This window comes from Onychostoma macrolepis, chromosome 04, assembly GCF_012432095.1.
Source record: "Onychostoma macrolepis isolate SWU-2019 chromosome 04, ASM1243209v1, whole genome shotgun sequence".
In the NCBI taxonomy this organism is placed as follows: Eukaryota; Metazoa; Chordata; class Actinopteri; order Cypriniformes; family Cyprinidae; genus Onychostoma; species Onychostoma macrolepis.
The window spans coordinates 23,533,453-23,557,673 of NC_081158.1; the positions used below are offsets into that span (position 1 = coordinate 23,533,453).

The following is a 24,221-nucleotide window of genomic DNA, read 5'->3' on the forward strand; positions in this document are numbered from 1 at the left end:
TTCCTTGCCGGTGTCACGGTGCACACAGCAGGGAGGAACGACGAACACGCAGACGAGTAGATACTTCAAAATAATAGTCTTTAATGGTGACATCAGGACAAGGCAAGGTTCACACAGACAGGAACACCGGTGAATAACGAGTAGACCAGACGAAAACTAACTAAACAGGCAGGAACTAAATACACATGACGATTACTGATAATGACTAAAACACAGCTGGACAACACTTAACTAATAATCACACTTAACAAGGACAGGAACAAGACCAAATATGGACACAAGAGGCGGGAACACATGACACACACGACAGAGGACTGACAGCCGGGAGGTAAATATATCAAACATGAGCGAGGTAAGAGCGTCTACGGTAATTCACGTTGGCCAAGACACACAAGGTAATGAGTTGTGAAAAAAAATCTTACTGGCAATCACAGACATCGCATTCGGACGGGATTAGTTTTCTCAGAGGATCACTGAGTTTGCTGAAAAACAGTAGGTAATTTGCTCTGGAATTATTACAGAGGTTGTGTGAGAAAAACACAGACATGGCAGATTCGGACGGGATTAAAATCACCAAGTACTTCTGTGAAACACACATTTCTCTAACGACCCCCTGTAAAACTAGTCCCGTCCGAATAGGGCTTAAGCCACAAACATTCATTGCCAAAGAAGCTGGCTGTTCACAGAGCATCCAAGCATGTTAACAGAAAGTTGAATGGAAGGAAAAAGTGTGAAAGAAAAAGATGCATAACCAACCGAGAGAACCGCAGCCTTATGAGGATTGTCAAGCAAAATCGATTCAAGAATTTGGGTGAACTTCACAAGGAATGGATTGAGGCATCAAGAGCCACCACACACAGACGTGTCAAGGAATTTGGCTACAGTTGTCGTATTCCTCTTGTTAAGCCACTCCTGAACCACAGACAACGTCAGAGGTGTCTTACCTGGGCTAAGGAGAAGAAGAACTGGACTGTTGCCCAGTGGTCCAAAGTCCTCTTTTCAGATGAGAGCAAGTTTTGTATTTCATTTGGAAACCAAGGTCCTGGAGTCTGGAGGAAGGGTGGAGAAGTTGCTTGAAGTCCAGTGTTAAGTTTCCACAGTCTGTGATGATTTGGGGTGCAATGTCATCTGCTGGTGTTGGTCCATTGTGTTTTTTGAAAACCAAAGTCACTGCTCCCGTTTACCAAGAAATTTTGGAGCACTTCATGCTTCCTTCTGCTGACCAGCTTTTTAAAGATGCTGATTTCATTTTCCAGCAGGATTTGGCACCTGCCCACACTGCCAAAAGCACCAAAAGTTGGTTAAATGACCATGGTGTTGGTGTGCTTGACTGGCCAGCAAACTCACCAGACCTGAACCCCATAGAGAATCTATGGGGTATTGTCAAGAGGAAAATGAGAAACAAGAGACCAAAAAATGCAGATGAGCTGAAGGCCACTGTCAAAGAAACCTGGGCTTCCATACCACCTCAGCAGCGCCACAAACTGATCACCTCCATGCCACGCCGAATTGAGGCAGTAATTAAAGCAAAAGGAGCCCCTACCAAGTATTGAGTACATATACAGTAAATGAACATACTTTCCAGAAGGCCAACAATTCACTAAAAATGTTTTTTTTATTGGTCTTATGAAGTATTCTAATTTGTTGAGATAGTGAATTGGTGGGTTTTTGTTAAATGTGAGCCAAAATCATCACAATTAAAAGAACCAAAGACTTAAACTACTTCAGTCTGTGTGCATTGAATTTATTTAATACACGAGTTTCACAATTTGAGTTGAATTACTGAAATAAATGAACTTTTCCACAACATTCTAATTTATTGAGATGCACCTGTAATCATCAATAAATCAAAACTGCAAAATACATTTTACTTAAAAAGAATTATTGGTCCACTAGTCTAGAATAAGAATAGATATTGCCTATATGAGTTGATTTTCTCTCTTAATTGAAAGGTGGACTGTCCAGAGTGTCTTCCTGTCTTCTTCTGTACTGTCTCATAGAGTTCTTCAAACGTCTAAGAACTATAAACTGACCCAATGGCCACTTATGCTGGTCACCGTATTAATGGAGTGTTTTGGTGTGTGCCCATGCACTTATGCAGGCATTATTGTGTGCTCTACTCGTCTTTATGACTCAGTCTGCTAACGGGGCTCCGTGGCATAATTAAACACCATCATTCCATTAAAGAGAGTTTGATTAGAGGATGTGTGTGTGTGTGTGTGTGTGTGTTCTCTGTAGTGCAGCCACCCACAGGGATTCAGAGATCACAGTCCTGTGTGTTGAGTGGTTAGATAAAAATTAATGTTTTTATTGTCCACCCATAAACACACACACACACACACACAAATATATGTGCAATTACAACTGTATAAACACATACACCACTCACACACACACACACACACACACGTACCATCTGAACAGTTCTGGTTTCTAATGTAACACCAATCTAACATCACTCTTCTGACAGCATGCAGACCCCACAGCACTTGTCGATGCTAGTTGCCTGGGAGATCTGCAGTTTGAGACAAATGGAAAAGCTACAGTGAATTCAATATTTCATAATTGTTTATGATTCCTGTGGGCATATAGAGAGAGAGATACTCGGCAATTCCGTATAAGAAAGGGTATATTGAATAGTATATGGTGCCAGTGAGAACTGAGAGACTGACAGACTCATAGACTGATTTGAATCCATGTGCATGTAGACGTCGGGCAGCAGGCCCTTTAAGATGTTCGGTGATTGACAGCTCTGATATTGTTCTGTGGCTTTTAATATCTGAGAGTGAGTCAAAGACGAACAGCACAGAAAATGAAACAAGATTGTACCAGACGTGATGCTGAACCCTTGCCTGCAAACATAACCTAACTTACCCCTGCTGATGTAGCGCTCTCGCTCATACACGCCTGCTTTATGACTGTCCGTAGGCAACACAAGCTCATTTTTTTGTGCTAATTTATGTTAATGTCACTACAAGTTTTTTGGCTATTGGGATTTTATGCTGAATGCTTGATTTGAGATGTTTGATAGCAGCACTATTACTATTGCTCATACTAGTGTTAGTGATGTGAACAAACCTCAAATTGTAAGTACACTTCAGTATGTTGAGGAAAGGAATGTTTTGACTCTTCATAGTGATTGATTTTGTGGTTGATAGCGATTGTGTTTTTGGTGGTTTTTAGCACAATGCAATGCGATTGCTAGGACTTTACTTACTGTTCCAATTTAAAAGAGCCCAAATGCCCTGTGATATTCTGGTCTCTATACGTCCCTCCTTCGATGTAACTCTATGGAATTTGTCACATTTTTAACCCTTTTCATGATCTGCCAGGTGAAAATCACAAATTTGATCACTTCAATTTTTTTCTTTTTTCTTAATTTTTTCTTTTTATTTTACTTTGACCCTCTCGCCTCTCACCCAACTTACAGTAGAGTAGCCCTGTCTGTCCCCCAATATAAAAGCTTGATTTTCAATATATATATATACAGGTGCATCTCAAAAAATTAGAATATCATTTTTTTTTTTTTTACTTATTTCAAAAAGTGAAACTTCCATATATTCTAGATTCATTACATGTAAAGTTTTTTTGTTTTCATTTTGATGATTAGAGCTTACAGCTCATGATAGTCAAAAATCCAGTATCTCAGAATATTAGAGTATTTCCTAATGTCAATCAAAAAAAGGATTTGCAGAACAGAAAAGTTCAAGTTCTTTAAAGTATGTTAATTTATGCACTCAATACTTTGGTGAGGTGTGGCATGGAAGCGATCAGCCTGTGGCACTGCGGAGGCACTATTGAGCCTTCAGCTCGTCTGGATTGTTGGATCGACTGTTTCTCGTCTTTCTCTTGAAAATATCCCATAGATTCCATATGGGGTTCAGGTCAGGCATGTGGGCTGGCCAATCAAGCACAGTAATATCATGGTCAGCAAACCACTTGGAAGTGGTTTTGTCACTGTATGCAGGTGCTAACCACTCAACCACTTTTACTCACGGTTTGAAATGCAGAATGACACACCTGCACAAAAACTGCCCACACCTCCCAACGACCAGGCGCTCTGTCTGTCTCCAGCTGACGTAAGGAAGTCCCTATCTAGGATCAACCCACGCAAGGCTGCGGGTCCCGACAACATACCTGGCCGTGTACTGAAAGACTGTGCTGCACAGCTGACAGATGTCCTAACAGATATCTTCAACACCTCGCTGAGCCAGGCAGTCGTCCCCACATGTCTCAAATCCACAACAATCATACCGGTACCAAAGAAATCACCTGTGTCCTGTCTAAATGACTACCGTCCCATAGCACTGACTCCAATCATAATGAAGTGCTTTGAGAGGTTAGTCATGCACAACATCAAAACCAGCCTCCCCAACACACTCGATCCGCTCCAGTTTGCATACCGTCCGAACCGCTCTACGGACGATGCAATTTCCTCCACTCTCCACCTGGCTCTTACCCACCTAGAAAATAAAGACTCCTACGTTAGAATGCTGTTCATTGACTTCAGCTCAGCATTCAACACAATAATCCCACAACAGCTCATAAATAAACTCAACCTGCTGGGCCTTAACAATTCCCTCTGCAATTGGATCCTGGACTTTCTAACCGGAAGACCTCAGTCAGTCCGTGTCGGCCACAACACCTCGAGCACTACCACACTGAACACAGGTGCCCCACAAGGCTGTGTGCTCAGCCCGCTGCTCTTCACGCTGCTGACCCACGACTGCACTGCCAAGTCCAGCTCCAACCACATCATCAAGTTCGCTGATGACACAACAGTGGTAGGTCTCATCAGCAACAACGATGAAACGCACTACAGAGAGGAAGTGGCACAGCTGGCTGAATGGTGTGGCACTAACAACCTGTCCCTCAATGTGAGTAAGACAAAGGAGGTTGTGATGGACCCCCCACTGACCATCGACAGCTCGACTGTGGAGAGAGTCAGCAGCACTAAATTCCTGGGGGTGCACATCACAGAGGATCTCACCTGGTCCACCAACACCATGTCACTCTCCAAGAAGGCACAACAGCGCCTACACTTCCTCCGCCGGCTGAAAAGAGCAAGTCTCCCTCCACCCATCCTCACCACTTTCTACAGGGGCACCATTGAGAGTGTGCTGACCAGCTGCATCACTGTCTGGTACGGGAACTGTACTGCAGCAGACCGCAAGACCCTACAACGGACAGTGAACACCGCTGCAAGGATCATCGGTGCCCTTCTCCCCTCCATCCTGGATATTTTCCTCACACGATGCTCCAGCAAAGCCAATAGTATCGTGAAGGACTCCACACACCCTCCCACAGTCTCTTCCAGCTCCTACCATCAGGAAGACGGTGCCGGAGCATCAGAGCCCGCTCTGCCAGACTGCTCAACAGCTTTTTCCCCAGGCTGTGAGAGCCCTGAACTCAAATCACCCGCCCCTCTCTGAACCCCCATACAAACCCCTACCTCCTGTAACATGTAACGTGCAATTGAAGTGTGCTACACACAGGTGAGTGGGCCTGTACAAACCACCTGTAGTAGCACACTCTCCTCCTCTATGCGCACTAGTCACTTTTCACACACACTGCTGTGTGTACACAAATCCCACAAAAGAACTCCGTAATATATGTATGTTTACATGCTCATGCACTACAAATCATCCTGCACTGTTCCCCAGCCAGCTGCTTGAACTCAATGTTTCTCCTTGCACATGTACAGTACTTATCTGAAGCATTCGTATAGTTTGTATAGTTTGTATTTTTTAGTTTGTATAGGTACTTTTTTATAGATAGTATATTTATATTTATAGTCAAAATCTATCAGTAGGATAGTTGTGTATAGGTTTATATTGTCTTACTCCATTGTTGTATGCCTGTATTTATGTAGCACCGTGGTCCTGTGAGGCACGACATTTCGTTCCACTGTATGCCCCCGCATGTAGCGGAATGACAATAAAGCTCAACTTGACTTGACTTGACTTAAAGTCCTGCTGGAAAAGGAAATCAGCATCTCCATAAAGCTTGTCAGCAGATGGAAGCATAAAGTGCTCCAAAATCTCCTGGTAGACGGCTGCATTGACTTTGGACTTGATAAAACACAATGGACCAACACCAGCAGACGTCACGGCACCCCAAATCATCCCTGACTTTGGAAACTTCACACTGGACTTCAAGCAGCTTGGATTCTTTGCCTCTCCAGTCTTCCTCCATACTCCAGACCTTAATTTCCAAATTAAATGCAAAATTTACTTTTACCTGAAAAGAGGACTTTGGACTACTAAGCAACTGTCCAGTTCTTTTTCTCCTTAGCCCAGTTAAGATGCTTCTGACGTGGTTTCTATTTCAGAAGTGGCTTGTTATCCCTTTTCCTGAAGACGTCTGAGTGTGGTGACTCCTGATGCACCGACTCCAGCTTCAGTCCACTCCTTGTGAAGCTCTCCCAAGTGTCTGAATCGGCTATGCTTGACTCTGTATTCTTACACCGTGTCCTAACTACACGCGACGCGACAAGATTCCAGCGACAAGCAATTTGGGTGTCCACACCAGACGCGACGCGACACCGCGACGCGACAGAATCAATCAAATATCACAGCCAATCAGAAGCGTGTGTGGGCGGGCTCTCTCTGGAAGCGCACTGCTCTTGCAACGAAATGGATACGTTTATTATTTTAAAGCTTTTTAACATCATTAAATATACATACTGAGTGACTGATAACATCTTTGTTATGGAATACACTTGTTGGTTTCGCAGTGAGTTCACAGTTTTAACGGTCATCTTTGATTTAATTTATTTTTCAAGAGGTAAACTATCTGTTGTTGCTTTCAGTATGGCTATAGGGTCACGCAATATGATATTTAAACTCATATTAGACACGTTTAACTTTGAATAAAGCATATAATCACCTGAGATTATCTACTGTCATATAGTTTGTATGTTGTTGTTCCAGCCGCGACGTCGCGGAAATAAAAACCGTTTCTAAATTAGAAATTTCGCGTGTCGCCGTCGCCGTCGCGGCTAGTTAGGAAAAAAACTCTGATTAACATGGAAAAAATTCCTTTTATCGCGTGTCGCGGCGTCGCGTCGCGTGTAGTTAGGACACGGTGTTAAGCTTGCGGTCATCCCTGTTGCTTGTGCACCTTTTCCTACCCAATTTCTTCCTTCCAACTTTCCATTTAATATGCTTTGATACAGCACTCTGTGAACAGCCACTCCTTTCAGTAATGATCTTCTGTGACTTACCCTCTTAGTGGAGGGTGTCAATGATTGTCTTCTGGACCATTGCCATGTCAGCAGTCTTCCCCATTATTGGGGTTTCAAAGAACAAGAGATACCCAGAATTTATACTGTAGGGATGGTCATTTAATGAAAATCAAATGTAAATATTATAATATTTTGAGATACTGGATTTATGACTTTCATGAGCTGTAAGCTCTAGTCATCAAAATTAAAACAATTTTTTTTTTTTAATGTTTTACTTTACATGTAATAAATAAAAAATATATGAAAGTTTCACTTTTTGAAATAAGTTACAAAACAAATTAACTTTGTCACAATATTCACATTTTTTGAGATGCACATATATGTATATATATATATATATATATATATATATATACAGTATCTCACAGAATGAGTACACCCCTCACATTTTTGTAAATATTTTATTAAATCTGACAACACTGAAGAAATGACACTTTGCTACAATGTAAAGTAGTGAGTGTACAGCTTGTATAACAGTGTAAATTTGCTGTCCCCTCAAAATAACTCAACACACAGCCATTAATGTCTAAACTGCTGGCCACAAAAGTGAGTACACCCCTAAGTGAAAATATCCAAATTGGGCCCAATTAGCCATTTTCTTTCCCCGGTGTCATGTGACTCATTAGTGTTACAAGGTCTCAGGTGTGAATAGGGAGCAGGTGTGTTAAATTTGGTGTTATCGCTCTCACTCGCTCATACTGGTCACTGGAAGTTCAACATGGCACCTCATGGCAAAGAACTCTCTGAGGATCTGAAAAATAGATTTGTTGCTCTACATAAAGATGGCGTAGGCTATAAGAAGATTGCCAAGACCCTGAAACTGAGCTGCAGCACGGTGGCCGAGACCATACAGCAGTTTAACAGGACAGGTTCCACTCAGAACAGGCCTCGCCATGGTCAACCAAAGAAGTTGAGTGCATGTGCTCAGCGTCATATCCAGAGGTTGTATGAGTCGTATGAGTGCTGACAGCATTGCTGCAGAGGTTGAAGGGGTGGGGGGTCAGCCTGTCAGTGCAGAGCCATGTCCTGTGGTCTGATGAGACCAAGTTAAACTTATTTGGTTCAGATGGTGTCAAGCGTGTGTGGCGGCAACCAGGTGAGGAGTACAAAGACAAGTGTGTCTTGCCTACAGTCAAGCATGGTGGTGGGAGTGTCATGGTCTGGGGCTGCATGAGTGCTGCTGCCACTGGGGAGCTACAGTTCATTGAGGGAACAATGAATGCCAACATGTACTGTAACACAACATGTACAGAGCATGATCCCCTCCTCTCGGAGACTGGGCCGGAGGGCAGTATTTCAACACGATAACGACCCCAAACACACCTCCAAGACGACCACTGCCTTGCTAAAGAAGTTGAGGGTAAAGGTGATGGATTGGCCAAGCGTGTCTCCAGACCTAAACTCTATTGAGCATCTGTGGGGCATCCTCAAACGGAAGGTGGAGGAGCGCAAGGTCTCTAACATCCACCAGCTCCGTGATGTCGTCATGGAGGAGTGGAAGAAGACTCCAGTGGCAACCTGTGAAGCTCTGGAGAACTCCATGACCAAGAGAGTTAAGGCAGTGCTGGACAATAATGGTGGCCACACAAAATATTGACACGTTGGGCCCAATTTGGACATTTTCACTTACTCACTTTTGTGGCCAGTGGTTTAGACATTAATGGCTGTGTGTTGAGTTATTTTGAGGGGAGAGCAAATTTACACTGTTATACAAGCTGTATACTCACTACTTTACATTGTAGCAAAGTGTAATTTCTTCAGTGTTGTCACATGAAAAGATATAATAAAATATTTACAAAAATGTGAGGGGTGTACTCACTTCTGTGAGATAATGTGTGTGTGTGTGTGTATATATATATATATATATATATATATATATATATATATCAAAATAGTTTGACAGTTAAAAAGTTTGGGGTTTGTACGATTTTTTTAATGTATCTGAAAGAAGTCTCACTTTCACCAAGGATGCATTTATTTGATCCAAAATACAGAAAAACACTAATATTGTGAAATATTATTACAATTTAAAATGTTGAATATATTGTAAAATGTACAGTAATTTATTCAGTGTGCTTGCTGAATAATTAGAATAAAAAATAATAATTTCTTTATAATTTTTTTATGTTCCTTAAAATTCATAGATTTTATTTCGGTATTGCATAACTACTGTATCCTGCAAACCCTAAGTATAAGCAATAGTAATATTGATGTTTGCCTTAGCAAGAAGATTTTTCTCTGCACTATTAGAATATTATAATCATATATTTATTTATTATTAAATGTAAAAAGCATGGGTACAGATACATTTTTCTCTCTTTCTCTCTCTCTGCGAGCTGCTGTAGGTCTGGCAGGATCTCTGCCCCTATTTTTGGCAGGAAATGGGTGCAGTTCAATACGGCGCAGTAAACATTTGTTAACAAGCAATTAAACATGTGGCCTTTAATCCACTGGAAAAGACAGCCATCAGCTCAGAGTGTGTGTGTGTGTGTGTAAGAGGCTCAGCCCATTCTGCTCTTTTTCAACCGTTCTCCACCATTACTTCCTCCTGCGTCTACAACCCCACCCTGATTATGAATTTCAGACTAATCTAAATAGACAGATAACTTCAAGACACAGTGAGCCACAAGTTCACATATGTCAGCTCACAAATACATACGTGCAGAATACTTATCTTTCAGTTTCTCTCCAAAGCTGTGACATGACAAGACATGACAGTGTGATCGAGTATGTGCACAGATGAGCGTGTGTGAGTGTGTGTGCGCAGAAACATCACTGGAATGTTGTGTGGTGCAACGGTGGCCCTATCAGATCTTTGAGAATGAAAAACTATGTAAACGGAGGTGTGAGAGTGTGACCTCAGAGGTGGGAGCCTCATTCCTCACAAGATCCTCCTCCTGGAAAGTCCTGTTGGCTGTTTTGCTGCTTCATACCCGTCCTGCAAAGGTAAGAACGAGTCTGATAGAGGTTTTCAAGAAGGAGGTAGGTAGTGTAGCTTTATTGCAGCATGTGGTATTTTTAACCATGGATGGTTCTCCGTGGAAATGTTTAATGGGGGGAGGGGAGATTCACAACTTCTTTAAGAATATCCACTCTTTTTAATTTAACCCCTGTCGGGCTTTAGATTTGCTTTTCACTGCCGGCCCAGCATGCACTGCAGCTCCTGTTATATCACTCGCTCTGGCTGATGTTCTCCTCCCTGCTGTTTACTGTATGTTCTGGAGGAGCTCTTTGCGCTAGTGAGTCAGAAATACAGCAGCATAAGCCCATCATCTTGACAAGACCCCCGTAAGTTGCTCTTACACCCCAGCCATCTAGTCACCTGAAATCAAACTTCAGTCCTCATTTACTTTGCTTTCAAAACGGCAAGTGGTCCATATGACTTGAGCTCTATATTCTGAAAATCTTTCTCAAATCTCATTTGGGTTTAAGTAGTTTTCATGTTTTGAGCAAAAATGCAGAAATTTGCCACAGCTGTTATTCAGTTGCTTTTTGCACCTGTTCTCTGCTCATTTTGTTGAATACATGGCCTGTCAGTCCATCAAATTGAACAGGATGGATTTGTTTTTATCAGGGTATGATCTCTGCCCCACTGTTTTCGCCTCAAAGCTCAAGCGTCTCATATGTGTCTTCATAAATTACGACAAGTAATCCAAGCGATCTAATTACGTGGGAAGAGTTCAGACGCTGTGCTGCGGGATAGATTTCCTCCTGCTGACCCCGGATCAGCCTTTTGTACCCTGCGTGAGCTTTTGATGCACTCTCTGCTGTGCTCAGATAAGACTTGAGCACTTCTACTGAGATCTCTCTGATTCTTTGCCCTGTGGGTCAGTTCAGATGGCGCTGCAGTTAATCTGCAGTAGATTGTTTCTTTCTGTCTGTCTGTCTGTCTGTCTGTCTTACTTTCTGTTTCCTCTATCCCTTCTGAAGGCCAAGAGCTTTGAGCCCATGATTTTAGGAAGCCACTGTGCTGTTTCCATGACTACCGGATGTCACCTGTTGCGGTTGCAGATGTAGATCTGACCTGAGAGGAATATGGAAAAAGCGACAGATATTAGAAACTATAGAGGGAGACACACTAAAATACATCAATGCTAATTTTGTTTCATTTAAATCTATATTATGCTATATAGATAATCTAGTTTTTGTTTTATTTCATTTTATTTAATTTCATTTTACATCATTTTATTTTATTTCATTTCATGGTTTTATTTTGTTTGTATTTATTTTATTAAGAAATTTCCAATCTCAGATCTCAAAGCAGTTCAGTTTTCAAAAATAACTACGCAGATTCGATTTCTCAGAAAACGTTAAAACCCACACACACAAAACAATCTCTTTCCCCTGATACCTCTCGTAGTTTGGTGACACATCTCTCTCAGTAATGGCAAAGATCTCGGAGCACTCATGCCTTTATATTACCCATAAATTGTGCATTTTATTTGATCTGTTTCCCAGAAACTGAAGTGAACTTTCCATTATGGCTGTGTAGGTGTGCTGAGTGGTTTCTATACTGTAGATGGTTATCCACTTCTGCCTTGCTGTGAGTCTGGTGAACACACTCATGTTTTCTTTAACATGCAACTACACTGTATGCTTTTATTTAGGCCCTTGCGTTTTCATTTGAAGTCTTTTATTTGATGTTAAATTAATCAAATACTGTATGTTCTTAAACTAGTTACACTGATATTAGACACATTTCAGAATCAGTATTATGATACTGTTGGCATCAAATTGTTGTTTTGGGAGTCTCATTTGCATCTTTATTATGTGGTAAAGAGGGCGGAGGAAGTTTTAATGGAAAAGTAGCGGAAATGAGATTGGAACAGTTGAGCCATGACACTTTCTTGCAATGTAAACACAATGTCTGTAGACTTGACAGACCTTTTATTCTTTTGATCCTTTTCAGTGTGAGTTTTTCCTGCAGCGTGTTTGTATTTGGCTTCTCGCAGTTGACGGTCAAGGCCTCTCTGTGTTTTGTATGCCAACCGCTGTTTTGTCTGAGATGGCAGTGACCTTTACTACTGTTTTGATAGCTCATGTTGTTTCTGTCTCTCTCTCAGTGGATGAACTCATCATGGCGTTTAACTTATGGTCCTTTCGCTCTAGTTGATCAAAACTGACACGGGCCCTTTTGTACAACATTATCCTGTCTCTTCAGGGTCATAAGCGAATCTGGGACTTTTTGTTTTAAAGGATTGTTTCAGTCAGCATTTACTCACTCTCATATCGCTCCAAACCCGTATGACTTTCTTTCTTCCATGGGACATAAAAGACGACATTTTTAAAATGTAGCAGTCACTCTTTTCCATGCTATTATGGAACTGTAGCTTTCAAAAGTGAATGTTGAGTGAATGATGACAAAAATCTTGTTTTGTGGTGAACTCTCCCTTTAAACTGATTTTGTTTGTGTGTGAGATTTACTCGGTCTCTTGTTGTCTCCACCTGTTTTGCTCTTCCTCAGCCTGCAGGAGTGTAATTTGATCTTTATCGGTTGAAAATGCTGTTTACAAGAGCGTTAGGAAAGGACAGTATGAGGGAGCGTTGAGCTCTGATGTCTCCCTCCGAGTGTTATAGATACTGATATCCTGTTTAGTGTCACGTTTCTCCGCGTTCAGTAAATCTGACTGCTGGAGTCCAATCCGGTGTACACATCAAAAACCTTTTAAGCATTGCATGTCTTCCACCGTCCCCGACTGCATTTATCACTCGGGACGCTGCCTTTTCACTTAATACGCCAGATATGAGAGAGGCGATGTAGTATATTTGAATGTGGTCCTGTGATTTATATTACATGCCATGAGTGTGTTGCTTTATAGGCGCATGTTTTAATGAGGTTTAAAACACTCATTCAGAGCCTGTTTTGAGGATGTGTGGAGTTGGGATGAGACCAGAAATGCATTTTGAGAGCTGTTTTAGTTATTCATCAAAGCTGAATTTGCTCGCTCTCCATTTAGTCTTGTTTATTTGTGCTGTGAGCTTTATGCAAGATCAACGCTTTTTTATGCAAAATAAAAATAGCAGCTTTCTCTGTGTTCCTTTCAGATTCCTCAATTCTGGTGGTTATTTTGGCCTGTAGCAGAGCGTTCCGTTCAGTTGATTATTCTGCGTTATGTGCAAGGAGATAAAAGGCAACTCATGTGACTGTCTGGACAGGATCAAAGCTGGATGTACCAATATGTGTGTGTGTGTGTGTGTGCGTGCAATGCTTTGGTTGAAGACACCAAAATTTTACTTGCATTAAATATTATTATTACAGTTATGGTTAGACCTGTGGGATTTGTATTTGCAGAAGAAGCATCTTGCCATGTAATTCTACACTTCCACTGACCATTGCATGGTAATTTTAGCATATTTTGGTTCATCAATACTTTTGAATATCCATTAGACAATTAAATAAACAATATTGTGTAAATCAAATTTATTTAAGTCGAAATTCCACAGTCAGTGCAGAAAATGTGGTAAAACGTGTGCAGATTTCACAGTAACCTAGTTAGTTGTGCTAATAAGCATATTACTGTTGCTCATACTTAAAGGTTAGGGCATTCACACAGACTGTGTTGAATTCAGGTGCATAACATGTCTAGCATAATTTTTGCTACATATATAAATGATGCCTCAAGTTCTACGACTTATTAAGGGTATGTGTGCTATTACTTTTGTAAATTTACAGTTTAATTAACAGTTTTTGCCTGATGGACAATAAAGCCCAAATCCCATCTATTTGATGTTGATGTTAATGGAGAGATCTGAGTCTTTTTTAGAGACCAGAATATTGTTAATGTTATACATTTTAATTTGGGTTGTAACGGTTCACAAAATTCACGGTTCGGTTCGATACGACACAGTGGTGTCACGGTTCGGTACAGGGGTAATTGGTTACGTCGCAATGTTGGAAATATTTATGTTTTAAACCATGAAGGCGAGCCAATGGATATCACACACAAGCAACTTTGCGCAAGAGTTATGCCGTCGGTGAATGTCTTAATCTTAGTCAATTCACTATGCAGAAAGTGAAAGTAAAAACGGAATGATGGAGTAATGACGGAGCTGTCGGCATCTGACACATATTCTCTCAGAGATGACGAAAGACGAATCTACTTCCACATATGCTGATAACGGTATATAGCTTACTGTTTTAATTTATTCCCTTAATATTTCTAATATTACATAGTGAAAAAAAATGAGAAGAAACCTATTTCGTGTTAAACAGGTTGTTTTTGAAAGTCGGTGCTTGAAATAAAAGCTTTTTATTTCATTGATTTTTATTTATGACTGAAGTGTTAATATTTTAATTGTAGGCCTATAATTCATTGTATAATAGACCTGTTTTAAAATACCTTTTTTTAAAACATTTTAATTGAAGAGTAAACATAGGCTGTAGCATAATCTTTTGTTATCCTCGCAGCACGTCAGTTATTTGGTAATTATTGCGGGGCAAATTAATTGTAATTTTAATTTAATAATAAAAGTAACTTCATAATAATAATAAAAGGCCTAATAAAAATACGAATGTAATAGGCCTACATTAATTTGGAAATGCCAAAAATCTTAATATTGTCAACAATTTATGTTTTTGACAATATCTCTGGCTATCGTCGATACAAGATCATCGTCTTTCGATGCAACCCAGCAAGGGGAAGTTATCGCGGGGCCTTTCACAGCACGTGCCCTGAGTGCCCATCCGCTAACATTACGCCACTGGAAGACAGCACGTTGCCTGTTACGTTGATTGGCCTGCCTTGTTGAGTGCAGTGACAATGAGAACATATATATTTCACACACTTTAAGCTGTTTTATTTTCGAAATGTAATAGATTAGTCCAACGAATCAAATCGTTCGGTTTGTAATGCGTACTGAACCGAAAGCCTCATACCGAACGGTTCAATACGAATACGTGTATCGTTACACCCCTAATTTTAATATAGTAACATGATACAGTATGTAAGCATCCATCCCAAAACATTTTTGCATTGAGGTGGTGACTGTTCCGACCACTTGCAAGGACCATTCATATTTTCTTCTGAAACAAAATCTAAAGTATCTAAAAATCTAGCAATTATTGTTATTGGTTTACTTTTTTGAAAGCAACAAACTGCATCTTGATGAATGCAGACGCCCCAACTGGAATTTAAACATCATAACCTAATAATAAATATAGACACTGCTCATCTTAATCAAGACCTGAATAAACCCAGTGACCTCCGTGAACTGAGATCTGTCCTCAGTTACACTACAGATCACACGCTGCCTGAGGACAGATGCTTTTAAGAGCTCTTTAGTGAAGGGGTCTTGGGCTTCTTTACATGAGACAGCGCAAGAGACAGTTCTTGGTGTGCCGTAGGGAACAAGAGGAGGACAAGAACAGGGTCTCTCTCACCCCAGTGAACAGACTGGCTTGCCCCCAGCCTCAGGCGTTCATTTGGTGCTTGTCTCAACACAGCTAGTCAACCGAATGACATATATACATATACAACACTAGTTCAAGTACTCCGGTGTCTGGAGTACAGAGTGAGGACACATTTGTATCTTTTTTGTGTAAAGGGGGACACTCCAGGCACTCAAAGAGACTCAAAGTGTTTCTTCTGGGTTTGTGATGTTGTAGATGGTTTGTTTATGCTGTTATTCATGTGTGTGAATCTGATTTTACTGATTCCTACACTTCTTTTTTCCCCTTGCAGATGAGGTGGCGCACCAGAAGGAGTGCATAGAGCGAGACGACCGGAGAAACAGCCACATTCCCGAGCAATTCGCCGGCCTCCTCCACGGCTCGTCTCCTGCCTGTGAATCCCCTGACAACCCTTATCAACTCTACGGCAAAGTGCGAAAGTTCAGTGTTCCTGAGCCTCCGCTACGGCATGGGAATTTTCTCAGAGCTCCCGAGTACTCGCCCCCGTTTCCTCGCACCGGCAGCGAGGCGTCTGCCCTGAAGACCCAGAAAGAAGCCAAACCGCAGATAGTGTACAGGACGATTTTTCACACCCGGGTCAACCAGGGCCCGTTAACTCTCACTGAATCGGGCAACAAGACCACCGGGGTGCATGTGAGGAACGGGGAGGTCCGGAGCAAAAGCACAGGCGGCTCTAGCCCAGCAAGCAGCAATACCGGCTACGAGGAAAGAGCCTGCACTCTTGGGAGGATGAGGTCTATGCCCAAAAACGTTTTGGACCTTCAGCTGTCCAGAAATTTCTCCAAATCAGACTCGAACTTGGTGGCTGTGTCTCCTATCGAGGAGGAGCAGTGGAGTTCCAGGGGGCAGAACAGCCCTGGTAAAAGCAGCCCCAACAGACTAGAGAGAACCCCCTCCTTTACGGCAGAGTGGGAAGAGGTAATAACATTTTAATTACCAGCTAATTGCAGAATCATTTCCACTTAATTAATTCACTTAGCTTGAAGTAACCAAGCTGACTGGCTTGAAAGGTTTTCTGTTGGTGCTCGGCGTATGTTTTTGATGTGTGATGCAAAATCATGCCCTTTCGCCAGGAAGCCTAAATTATTCAACTATGTTGTCATGGCAGCTAAATGATTTTTAATGCCTTTCTTTATTATATTAAATATGCGTAATGATAGACCCGGGACACGATTTTCTCTTGTGTTTTGCACTGACGGTGATCTGTTTTTCACTAGGGCAGCTTTTATCCAGGGTAATGTAGCATATAAAAAGTCAAGCAATCAGTCAATTAATAGAGGAAGTGCCTTTGAATAATGACATCCTATTATACTGAGTGAACTGATGAATCAAAACAAAAACATGTCTAGGTCATAATTTAAATAATAAGAATCTATTGTTTGCAAAGTATTTAATTACTTATTTTCATGACAATTAAGCACATTTAAACCTTTTTATGTTTTAATAAAAACAAACTAATTCTTAAAGTTAAGTCTAGACACATTATCATAATGTGTCTAGACTTAACTTTAAGAATTTGTTTGTTTTTTGATTGTCATTTGATTTAACATCATAAAAATATTTAATAAATGGTTTTTAAATTATAATTTAATTGTAAATCTTGTTTTATTATTTTTGTCCATATTACTTTTTTTAGAAATTCAAATAATAAATACCATTTTGTGGCTCTTTAATGTGTAGCGCCTCAGTTCAAATAGCATATAAACCGATCATCTCTTCCTCTTTACTAGTCATAGCATGAAATAAACATGAATGAACATCAGAAGAAATCTTGTTTTAACTGCAGAAAGACATCAATACACACCATTTTTCAAGTTCAAATTCTACTCCTGTCCGGTTTGTTTGTCGGACAAAAATGGCAGATTCGGCGTTATGATTGGTCAGATCACCTGTCAATCAAACTCCCTCGAAGGGTCAATTATCATTATAATAATGTCAAGAATCTGACCCGAACATCTTAGATAGGTGTCTTGAGAGATTTATCTTATAGTTACATTTTATTAGAGATCAAAAGGAACAAAGCACAGATGATAAAAGAGATTTTATGTCTGTCTCAAATTTCCTCCTCTTCTTTGAATCCTTCTTTAGAGTTAAATCTCTTTCAGGTCAGCTCTTCTGTTTAGATACACGGCAGCTTCCCGCTTCATATGACGTCTAAATTTCCACACTCAATAAATTGAATGTGTCACAGCATTTTCTTTCCCAGCCTCACCCGACTGTCAGGTCTTCAGAAGAGAACATATATTAGAAATAACTGATCAAAGGGGAGAGGGGAGAGTTCTGCATCCGTTCATCTGGGGCTTCCGAGCGGCTTTCTCTTTGGAGTAAGAACACGGTCCGCTGGGAGACAGCAGAGGGCTGTTCTTTGAAGGCAGGTGTTCAGCTTTACGGATGTGAAACGACACTTTCTTCGCTCTGAACATCACTGTCATTTTAATGAGGAGACATTTATCAAAAAACACTCTCCCAGCTCTCTCCGAGCTGACATGTTCTCAAACGAAGCTGATGATGATAAATTGCCTTCCCAAAATTCCCATTCCTCCCCCAGCTTTTAGCAAACAATTAAGCGGTTTTGGAGCGCAATTACTGACATTTAAGAAAAACTGAAAGTGGGTTTGTGGGAAAAGAGCAATGAGGAGAAGCCTATGGGGAAATGCCATGGAATAAGGACATAAAAATAAGGATGAGGGCCTTTCGTTATGCAAACATGCAATTCATCTCTCTCTTTTCCTCTCCACAGATTGACAAGATTATGAGCTCCATAGGTGCTGGAATTGGCACAGAGTTGGAGGGGATTACAGAGGATCACTCAGGTTTGTGTGTCTCTGTGTGTGTGGTGTTGATGCATATAGTCAGTCATCCCACTACTTTTAACATATATCCATAACTATAGGGAGCTCGTGGCATGATATGAATATTAACTAACGGCTGTGAAGTGTGCAGCACTGCGAGACAGGAGGGTTTCCTTCAGTAGTGTCAAAGACCCGCTCATAGACAGGGAGCTTTTTGAGATGTAACCATGGTTACTGTGCGCTCTCCTCTCGTCACTGTGCTCTTCCTGTAGTCATAATGAGAGCAGGGGGACAAGAAGTGGATGGACAGTTTAGACTCTAAGCACTGGTCTTAGGACAGTTTTTTGTTCGCAGTGGGAGCAAAAGGAACATCTCATTGATTGAAGATCAGTGTACTTAGATTATCTCAGTGATGATCAATAGTGAAAATTGTGAAAATCAAATCGCTAGAGCTAATAATGAGGACAATAACATTGTCTTGTATTGCCTGTCCTCTTACCTCATCTCTTCTCTGCTCATCTCTTGTCCTCTCTCCTCCCGTTTTTGCTCTTTTCGTGCATCCTGTTGCCTCCTCTCATTCTCTCATCTCACATCTTCTCCTTTTTAGGGTGGCCGAGAGAGCTCAACACACTGCAACTTCAGAAACCACATGCAAATAGAAAAGGCACCAGCAAAACAAGAAAACGTCTTCATCAGTTTGACAGCAGGTGCTGCAAATGCTCACAACACAAACAAATAAAGAATTTTATTTGCAGCGTGTTTCTTTGTTTGGTTGTGTTTTGAGTATTTGCAGTGCGTTTCTTTATTTGTTTGTGTTGTGAGCATTTGCAGCACGTGTGTTCTAAAATTGACCAAGTTGTTTTCTTAATTTGCAGGTGTTTTTTTCTATTTGCAGCGCTTTGAGCTCTCTCGGCCACCCTCTTCTCTTGCCTCGTCTCCCCTCTCCCTTTGCCTCTTCTCTTGTTTCTCCCATCCCTTCCTCTCTTCTCCTCTCACCTCCTTTTCTCTCTCCTTCTTTCCTCTCTCCTCTCCTTTTGGCTCTCATTTTGTCTCCCGTTGCCTCCTCTCATTCTCTTGTCTCGCCTCTCTTTGTCTCTCTTTTAGCCTTCTGTTCTCTCCTCCCCTCTTTTTTGCCTATCCTCTTGCCTCCTCTATTCTCCTTTGACCTTATTTAGCCTCTTCTAATGCTTTCTTTTCTCCTACTCTACTTTTGCCTACTTTCCTTTAGTCTCTTCTCCTGCTTCCTCTCCTCTCTCTCTTCCATTTTGCTCTCATATCCTGTTTCCTCTTTGTAATATTGTAATTCGCTCACCTCCTTTTGTCTCTCCTCTCCTCTCTTCTCACCTCTTTTCTAATCCCAACCTCTCTTTTGCTTCCCTTTTCACCTCCTGTCCTCTCTTTTCTCCTTTGGGCTCTCCTCTTTTCTCTCTCCAGTAATTCTCCCATTGCTTTTTGTCTCTCCTCTTGTCGCCTCTTCCGCCACATCCTGTCCCCTCTCCTCTCATCTTTTCTTGCCTCCTTTCCTGTCATTCTTTCTGCTCATTTCACCTCTTTACCTGTCCCTTGCACTATTTGCCTCTACTCAAACCTCCCCCATTCTCTCCTTTAATTTGCACCGTCTGATTTAGCTTTCCTCTTGCCTCCTCTCCTTTTGCTTCATCTCTCACTTTTCCTGTCCTCTCCTCTTGCCCCCTCTCATTTCACCTTCTCTCCTTTCATCCCTCCCACATCTCCCCTCACCTGTCCTCTCACCTTTTGCCTGTTATCCCTACTTTCATCACTTCCTCCCGACTCTGCACCATTTCTTTCACCGCCTTCACTTTGCCTCTCCTCTCCTACTCTCTCTTTGTTTCTCCCCTCACCACCTCAATTGTCACCTTTCATGTTGCATCTTATTGTTTCGTCTCCTCTCATCTTTACCCTCCTGTTCTCTCCTTTCACCTCTTCTTTCGTCTCCTCTCCTCCTGTCTTGTCTCCTTTCCTCGCTTCTCCTATACTTTTGTCTTTCCTCTCCTCTGCAGTGGTCCTTCATTTTTCTGTCCACAGAAAGCCCATTTGTGTTGCCATTCCACCAGTGCTCACAGACGCCCACAGAGTGTGTGTGTATGTGTGGGAGGGAGCAACAGCAGCTTCTGCACTCAGACAAAGAGGCTGGGGTTGATCTGATGGCTATTATCGGCAATGTGAGGTACAGCTAGTGGAAAGAAGGGAGGGAGAAGGAGAGACCGAGAGGGAGGGAGAGAGAGAGCGCACAGTGGCACAGGATGCAGAGGCATACAAATGAGTGTGGGAGTGCTGGAGAAACAGAAATCTACCAAGCAAGCTGCACGCTGTCATTCCTATCCTCTTTCGCGCACGCTCGCTCGTTCCCTCCCGCACGCGCAAACGCGCACACACGCGCATGCCTGCACTCTCCACACGTTGAGACACAGGTTGAGCAGCAAAGCGTTGGTAATCGGCATCTCTCTCGCCTCTCTTGTGGATGTAATTTGGAGCCTTCAGCATGTCTACCTCCACAGCCGGCGTACTTCTCCACCAGCACGGACCCTAACGCTCACTCTCCTGAGAGGACCCTCTTCTTCTAATTTGCTCTCTCTTTCTGTTTTCCTCCCCCTCTCAACTGTTTTCTGAACATTAGTTTCTTCTGTTCCTTGAAATCACTTTCCTACCTCTATTTTCTCGCTCTTTCTGTCTCTACCGTTTCCACTCGCGCTCTCCGTGGCTTGTTGAGCATGGCGGGTTCGTTTGACAGTCACTTTGCACGGAACATGATGTGGCAGTGCCAGCTCTCGCAGCCGGACTGTCGCTGCTACCGGGTGGATGGCTACTCACTTCTCAAACGCCTCCCTCTGCACCCCTTGATAGGCCCCCGCTGCCCCGTCCAGTCCGTGGGACAGTGGCTGGACAACATCGGTCTCGTGCAGTATGAAAACCACCTGCTGTCAAATGGCTTCGACAACGTTCAGTTTATGGTGAGTGTCTCCTTCACACTTCCATCTCTGTCTTTCCCTGCGGCCAGTTTTCTGAGTGTGTCTTTTTTTCATTAGTCATCAGTTGCTTGTTGTGGGTGGTGTGGGTTTGCATGTGAACTTGAGTGTTTGTGTTCTCAGGTGAGCTGTTCTGTGATTATGTGAGATGTCCAGTATCTTAATCTGTTGGTCTCCTGTTACATCACACTATGATATTTCCTTGAATATTGTGACGTTTCACATGCGAGTTTTGCCTGGCCTGTATGTTTCCTATCTGTACTGCCATATCAGCACTTTGGGAACTTTGGAAAGGGATTCACTTAATTATACATTTTCATTATAAATATTTGATCTAACATGTCTAGTTTAGAAGATTATAGAAGTTTTAGTGACTGGGTGTTCTGTAACAGAGCTAAATTATAGGAAAATAGAAATTGAAACAAAAATATATTATAGAAGTAAAGAATATATGATAGAAATTTAAATACATTTAAAATGATATCTATAAATTGCATATTATTAGTTTCATGATTACCTTTGTTTGTGCAGTGCTGCATGGGTACTCATTGATGCATTACATTCCAACACGTGGCCAACGTCACTCCTCTGACAATGCAGAAAACATGTCCACTGTGGGCGTGTTCAGATGCATGAATGTGTTTGCCTGGTTTGTGTTGGTGTGTGTTTGGGGAAGAAAGTGCTAAGGCAATCCATCTTCAACTACCAAAGCAATCATAGTTGTTTAGGAGCACCTGTAGAGATGAAGGGGCAAGTTGGAAGATGTTGTTTCCGGGAAGAGTCGATCAATGCTGTATTTATGATTACCAGTAAATCCTTCTGCAGAGAGCGATCACAATTTTGTTTGAAATGTAGCTCAGTAAGCAGAATTGGAAAAATCATACTAGGCTTAGGTGTTGTTAGTGCTGGTATAACTAATGGATCAGAATAGTTTATTTAACTGCTTAAGCTGGTCAACAAGCATGGTTTTGCTGGTTGGTTAAGGAAATATTGCTTGTTAAGAAACTATTTTGTTAATCAGCTTGTGCTGTTTTTCCACAGGGTTGTGCAATGATGAACTGAAATTGCACTGAAAACCACACAAGTTGTCATGAGTGAGCCATTAACAAATTTTCTAACACTTAATTAGTTTCCTATGCACACACAGTGTCAGTGTAAAACAAACAGTACTCTGAAAAATATTTTTCTTAATCAGTATTTTATTTTATTTTTTGTAGTAGAAATGTCTAAATGTGCTTAAACCCACATAAAAGAGAGTCAAACTTGCATTATTTATTGTTGATATTAAGACTTGTTTTCAGATAATATATCCTGAATATTTTATACTCCTTTGGCAAATTGTTTTACTTGTTTTAAGTGCAAATGATCTAATAGAACAGTGGTTCCCAAACCTGTCCTGTAGGACCCCCTGCCCTGAACATTTTTTATGTCTCCCTAATCAGACACCCAATTTAGTTCTTGCAGTCTCTACTAACGAGCTGATGAGTTGAATCAGGTGTGTTAGATAAGGGAGACATACAAAATGTGCAGGGTAGGGGGTTCTCCAGGACAGGTTTGGGGACCACTGTAATAGAATTTAGTGGGGAAAAAATTGCCAGAGTAAGAAAACCTAATTTCCAAGAATATGTCTGGAATTAAAGGGATAGTTCACCCAAAAACAAAAAATTGTCATCATTTAGGTTTGTCATTCCAAACCTGTATGAATTTATTTCTTATTTTGAACATAAAAGAATATATTTTGAAGAATGCTGGTAATCAAACAGTTGATGGTCCCCTATTATGGAACTTAATGGGGACCAATAAAATTCTTCAAAATATCTTCTTTTGTGTTCAACATAAGAAAGAAACTCGTACAGGTTTGGAACGACAGGAGGGTGAATAAATGATGACAAATTTTTCATTTTTGGATGAACTATTCCTTTAAGTCAATTAATTAGGTCTTGTATTTGAATACAAGACACAAATACTGATTAAGTGTACAATATTCAGAAACTCCTAAGTGAACTTGCTATTATTAATGTACTTTTAAGATCACTTGTTTCACCCTGCAAGCTTCTAGAACAATGTCTTTGAGTAGATACAGCGATTCAAAGCAATCTGTTTTGTTCTCTTGCATTGTGTATAGCTCTACGCTTTTAGACTTCCAATTTATTTGTTGCAGACTGTGGCTCTTCCAAAAGACATGATTTCACAACTACTGCTGCTTTGCTTAAAGTGTCTGTTGCTTTTCAGAAGGACGCATTTATTCTAAATGACTGTCATAGTGCAGATTTAGTTACTAAAGCAGGTGACGTTTACAGGTGAGCCACAGACTCATGGGAACTGTGGTCCACGTGCAGGCATAAACTGCACTGAGCTGATGGGTAATGGAGCTGCGACTAAATCCTATACATTGTGTGACTGAATCGGAAGCTCATGCATACGTTTGTGTGTGTAATGAGTCGTTTTGCAAATGTTTAGTTGCTCATGCTGATTACCCTCCCCCAGTTCTGACCTGCATCCATTCCTGTGGTTGCCGAGGCAACAGCAGAGAGAAAAGAATAGAGTACAGAGTATTTTAGCTATAGAATTTTTTATGAAATCTGTTTCCTTCCCAACTGTTGTCAAGGAAATGGATTATGCTGTTTCCCCGCAGAGCTTCTATTTTTTTAATAGGGTGTTAAAAACCTCCCGAAGCCAGTGTTGATTTGTCAGCACCCATCATAGTGGCGGCATTGACAGCTTTACCTGCTAGTAATACAAAATACTGAACGTGACCTTATCCAAGAGGTATGACAATCAAAACT

At 41.3% G+C, this 24,221-nt stretch overlaps 1 protein-coding gene across 7 annotated transcripts in view; it reads left to right on the forward strand.

Annotated features, from left to right (window-relative positions):
• anks1b (ankyrin repeat and sterile alpha motif domain containing 1B) overlaps nucleotides 1-24,221 on the forward strand; it is a 180,524-nt gene that overhangs the window by 108,293 nt on the left and 48,010 nt on the right. For 6 of the 7 annotated variants that reach the window (XM_058772300.1, XM_058772299.1, XM_058772298.1 and 3 more), the window contains 3 exons: nucleotides 15,928-16,574; nucleotides 18,397-18,469; nucleotides 21,314-21,420. In XM_058772300.1, coding sequence (XP_058628283.1) covers nucleotides 15,928-16,574; nucleotides 18,397-18,469; nucleotides 21,314-21,420 — 827 coding nt within the window. Of the gene's footprint in view, nucleotides 1-15,927; nucleotides 16,575-18,396; nucleotides 18,470-19,244; nucleotides 21,421-24,221 lie in introns of those variants that run through there. The other variant, XM_058772305.1, reaches the window with a different exon arrangement.